The following is a 4,366-nucleotide window of genomic DNA, read 5'->3' on the forward strand; positions in this document are numbered from 1 at the left end:
TCTTGTTTAGAAATAATAATATTAAAAAAAAAAAAAAAAAAAAAAAAAAAAAAGCAAAGTTGAGGCCTGTAGATGCAATGGTTGGCCAATGAAACTTAATGCAGCAGATAGATTATGCTTCTCCAAGATCAAAAGCGGTCCAGCAGTGCAATCAGCACAGAACTGTCAGGAAACCGGTGGGACCAAAGTACATCCATCTACTTGTCTGGAGGCAAGAAGTGGTCTTCATGGAAGAATTGCAGCCAAAAAGCCATACCTCCAACATGGGGGGGGGGGGGGGGGGAATAACGACACCCCAGCAGGTGCTCTGAACTGACAAGCCCAAATTTGAAACATTGGTGGTATCAGGAGGCTTTGTTCACCAAAGGGCCGGGGAGATGCAATAATGAGTGTCTGCAGGCAACAGTGAAGTTAGTTGAAGGTGCCCTGCATTTTTGCAAATTGAGTTGGAGATTTGGTCAGGATGAATGTGTCCTCAATGCTGAGAAATAGATACACCTCCCGATGGCATGATGGATAAGTATGATGGGCCCCAAGCATATAGTCAATACCAAGCAGCATAAAGCAAGGGATCCTGAAGCAATCTGAAGGATTTGAGGTAGCCTTCGTCCACAGAAGATCTGTGGTTAGTTCAACAACCTACATGCCGTGTTCCTTTGTTTTTTTAACCCAAACACACACACACACACACACACACACACACCTTTGTACAAGGCAAAGGGTGCGACACCAAAATACTTGTTCATTTACTTTCCATTTTGCTAAAATTAAATAAACCCAACACTGCCATCTCTGAAATCTAAAAACATTTGCACAGTATTGTATATGGATCACAAAACTGTGGCAACTTCACATTGTGTTTTAAGTCATTCAAACAGAACAGCAGCGACCAAAAACAAAAACCTTTATTCACAACTGTATAAATGTGCACCAAAACACTAGAATTTAAAAAGTAACTACATGCTATAGACAAACCAAGTCTGATCCATTTCTCTATGATTGTTTTTTCCTTTTTAATTAGTGAAGCTAATAGACCAATAGAAAGAAACTGAAGCATACAAAAAGTGTAGCATGATGTTCAGCTAGTACAGCTCAATCACATACATGTTGCACTTCATAAAAAGCAGGATGTGAACAGCTGCTGTCAGTGAAGTCATTTTAAATGGCATCAATATCAATGTCGTCATCTTTCTCTGGAGATTTTACAGTTTCCACTTTAGGAACGCTTACACTCGTGGAATATACAACCTGTGGAGACAAGGCAGTTATTGGTGGTGGATAAAACCATCTAGAAAAATGTAGTACATACACTAGAAAAAGAGGCTACAGAAATGTTAAGCTACACCCATCTTCTTTTCAGATACTATACAAGAAACTAAACTATGAATAAACCCAACTTTTAGCATTTAGAGCAGCATGTATTGCTTCAATAATTTATATTAAATTCCCTTTTGAGGTCAGCTCTATATAGGGCACACGACCAAAGACTCAGGTAGTAGTTTATCCAATGCCAATTGCAAGCATCTCACCTCAATATTCTCATCTTCCTCATCTTCGTCATCACCTGAAGACTCCTCTTCAGCCTCTTTTAGCCATTTAATAAAAGGCTCTGCTTTTGCGCGAATATCTTTGGCAAGTTCTTTAGAGACGTATTTTTTAGATGGCTAACAATTTAAGAAGAGGCAGGGGAATAAAAAAAAAAAAAAAAGTTATTCTTTGCATACAACAAAATATCCTTTTTAGCACATCTGGACTAAAGCTGCTGCAAGTAGTTAAGAGAAATCCTACAGCATTTTGGAGACCAGATTTTTTTTTATTCTCTAGTAAAGTGGTTTGAATTTGATACTTTTGCTAATAGTTAGCCCATGTTCTAATATTGTTACATAGTGTGAGAAATGCATGTTAAAGTGGATGTAAACCCAAAAAAAAAAAAATTTTTATATCATACTGTAGAGTATAAGATTTCCTATCATTTGATCCCAGTCTTGCCACAAAGTTAATCCATCTCTGAGCAATCCTTTTATTGTTCAGTGAGAATTCTTGACAAACTGAGAAACTTTGTCAAATCCTCCCCTTGCTGTGAGTGACAAGTGATTTACATCTCGTGCTGCAGCCTAAGACACAGGCAGTATTTTTTTTTTTTTTTTAATTCCCTCCCCCACTCCTTTCTTCAGCAGCTCTGCAAGGATTGGCTGTTCCACACCTCAGCATGATTTGGCATGCTGAAGTCATGTGGTTACTTTCCTGTCTTTTCACTGGATGTTAGGGATCATAGCAGAAGTTCAGTGTTAGAAAAAACAGGGGAGTGTAGAGGTGGGCGGGGAGTCTGACATCACGACTCCACCCACCAAGCTCCAAACAGACCCACCCACAGAATCTGCAGTTTTTCAGGTCTAATAGACAGGGGGAGACATTTGACATGTAAAGATACATGCAGGAGGCATGTATATCCTTATAGATAACCCCTACGGCAGTAGTTTAGAAAGGATGACATTGGGTTTACATCCACTTTAAACCAGGAAAAACCAACTACTTGGCTAAAATACATTTCTAAAATGGCCCAGAGATCATTCAGTCCCAGAAACCCACAACTCATGGTTCCTGGAAATAGACTAATATCTTGCAGAACACAGCATTTACTAGAGTATTTAGAACAGTTCAAGTGGAGCATCAGTTACAAAATACGCAGCCCACTTGTATTTCCATTGTAAGCATGGAATGAACCATGAATAATATTTAAGTCTATACCAAAAGTGCTCAGAGGTTTACCCAAAATCTTAGTGACTAGGGCTTAACACATTGGGACCCAAATTTACATATCAAATCATTGCAGATACCTTATCAGCCCAACTGATGATAACGTCCTCCTCCAGGAGATCTGCATCATACATCTCCTTCAAGATATGTGGAATTTTGGAGAGTAGTTGTGCTTGGTGTATACTCACAACACACTCAAAACCATGGAGCAGGTACCTCTGTGCTTTCTTGTTGTTGTGGCAGAACTGAAACAGAGGAAATAGGATTTTACACGAGAGAAAAAAAAAAAAAAAAAATAATTATAGATCATAGGAGCTACCTAAAACAATTATCCAGATATTATTATATTATATAGGTTGGGGAGAATAAGAAAAGATTGAAGGAAAGACATCTATGAAAAACCTTGTGGGGAGCTAGCCATTATTTGTATTCTACCGTGTAGGAGAATAGAACCATTTTTTAATGAAATTTGACCCCTTTCATTCTACAGCAGTTTAGTTGCAGTATTCTAAATGTGTGCAAGCTAGGTACTCAGAAGTATTTCAAGTGAATGTAAACCTGATTCATGAAATTTGAGCTGGGCACATATTGAGGACTATTTTAAGGGAAAAGATGCAGGGGAGGGCTATACAGTACTTGACACAGAGGACTACAAAAAACGGAAGGGAATTCTAGTGCTTTTCACAGTTTGAGGTTGTGCTACCAAACCAGGATATAGGGTGTCCTTTAGGTCCAGGAAACTGTACACTACACAGAAATGAGGCGAGGCAGGCGTTTAAGGCTATAAATACAAGGAAATCAGGTCCATACGGAATTCCAGGGAGAGTAGTTAAGGTCTGTGCTGATCAATTAGCTGGAGTCTTTGCCGAGATCTTTAATCGATCACTATTCACCTGCTGTTCTGGCATGTTTAACATCAGCCACTATTATTCCAAAAATAATTTAAAAAAAGTCAACTGTGGGAAGTTTATTCGATTATAGACCAATAGCACTGACTTCAGTACTAATGAAGTGCTTTGAGAGGTTGGTCTTGAACTACATCAAAACAAGATTACTAGTTTTGATCATAGTTTATATCCTTATCAGTTTGCGTATAGAGCTAATAGAAGCACAGAAGAAGATGCTTTAGCGCTGCATGGGTCACTTAGTCATCTGGAGCATTTGGGAAATTACATAAGGATGTTTATATAGGATTACAGCTCTGCTTTTAATAGTATTCCAGATCGGTTGATAAAAAAAAAAAAAAAAAAAAAAGTTTGCTGCCCTTTGTTTTTGGATAAGGGATTTTTTGGTTCATCACTCACAGGTGGTCAAATTGGATAAGTTTGTTTCTTCTAAGAGAGCACGGCAGGGTTGTGTGTCAAGTCCCTTTCTCTATGCGCTGTACACATGACTGTACCCCCTATTATGAGACCAATAGGGTAGTTAAGTTTGCCGGATAGGATAGTGGAATGGTGTACAGTGAATAACCTGGTCCTAAACACAGGGAAAACAAAGGAACCGATTGTAGATTTCAGAAGGAACAAGCCTGAACCAGCACCGTTTTTTATTAAAAGGTGTGTGCATGGAGCGGGTCTCTACCTTTAAGTTTTTGGGAACATGCATTTCT

At 38.7% G+C, this 4,366-nt stretch overlaps 1 protein-coding gene across 1 annotated transcript in view; it reads right to left on the reverse strand.

Moving 5' to 3' along the window:
• Positions 1-887: 887 nt before the first annotated feature.
• EIF5 (eukaryotic translation initiation factor 5) overlaps positions 888-4,366 on the reverse strand; it is a gene marked incomplete in the record, with an annotated part of 15,074 nt that continues 11,595 nt past the window's right edge. Inside the window, 3 exon segments of the mRNA XM_073609752.1 lie at positions 888-1,248; positions 1,530-1,664; positions 2,838-3,002. Coding sequence (XP_073465853.1) covers positions 1,159-1,248; positions 1,530-1,664; positions 2,838-3,002 — 390 coding nt within the window.

The sequence above is a fragment of the Aquarana catesbeiana genome, linkage group LG13, assembly GCF_042186555.1.
Source record: "Aquarana catesbeiana isolate 2022-GZ linkage group LG13, ASM4218655v1, whole genome shotgun sequence".
NCBI lineage: Eukaryota > Metazoa > Chordata > Amphibia > Anura > Ranidae > Aquarana > Aquarana catesbeiana.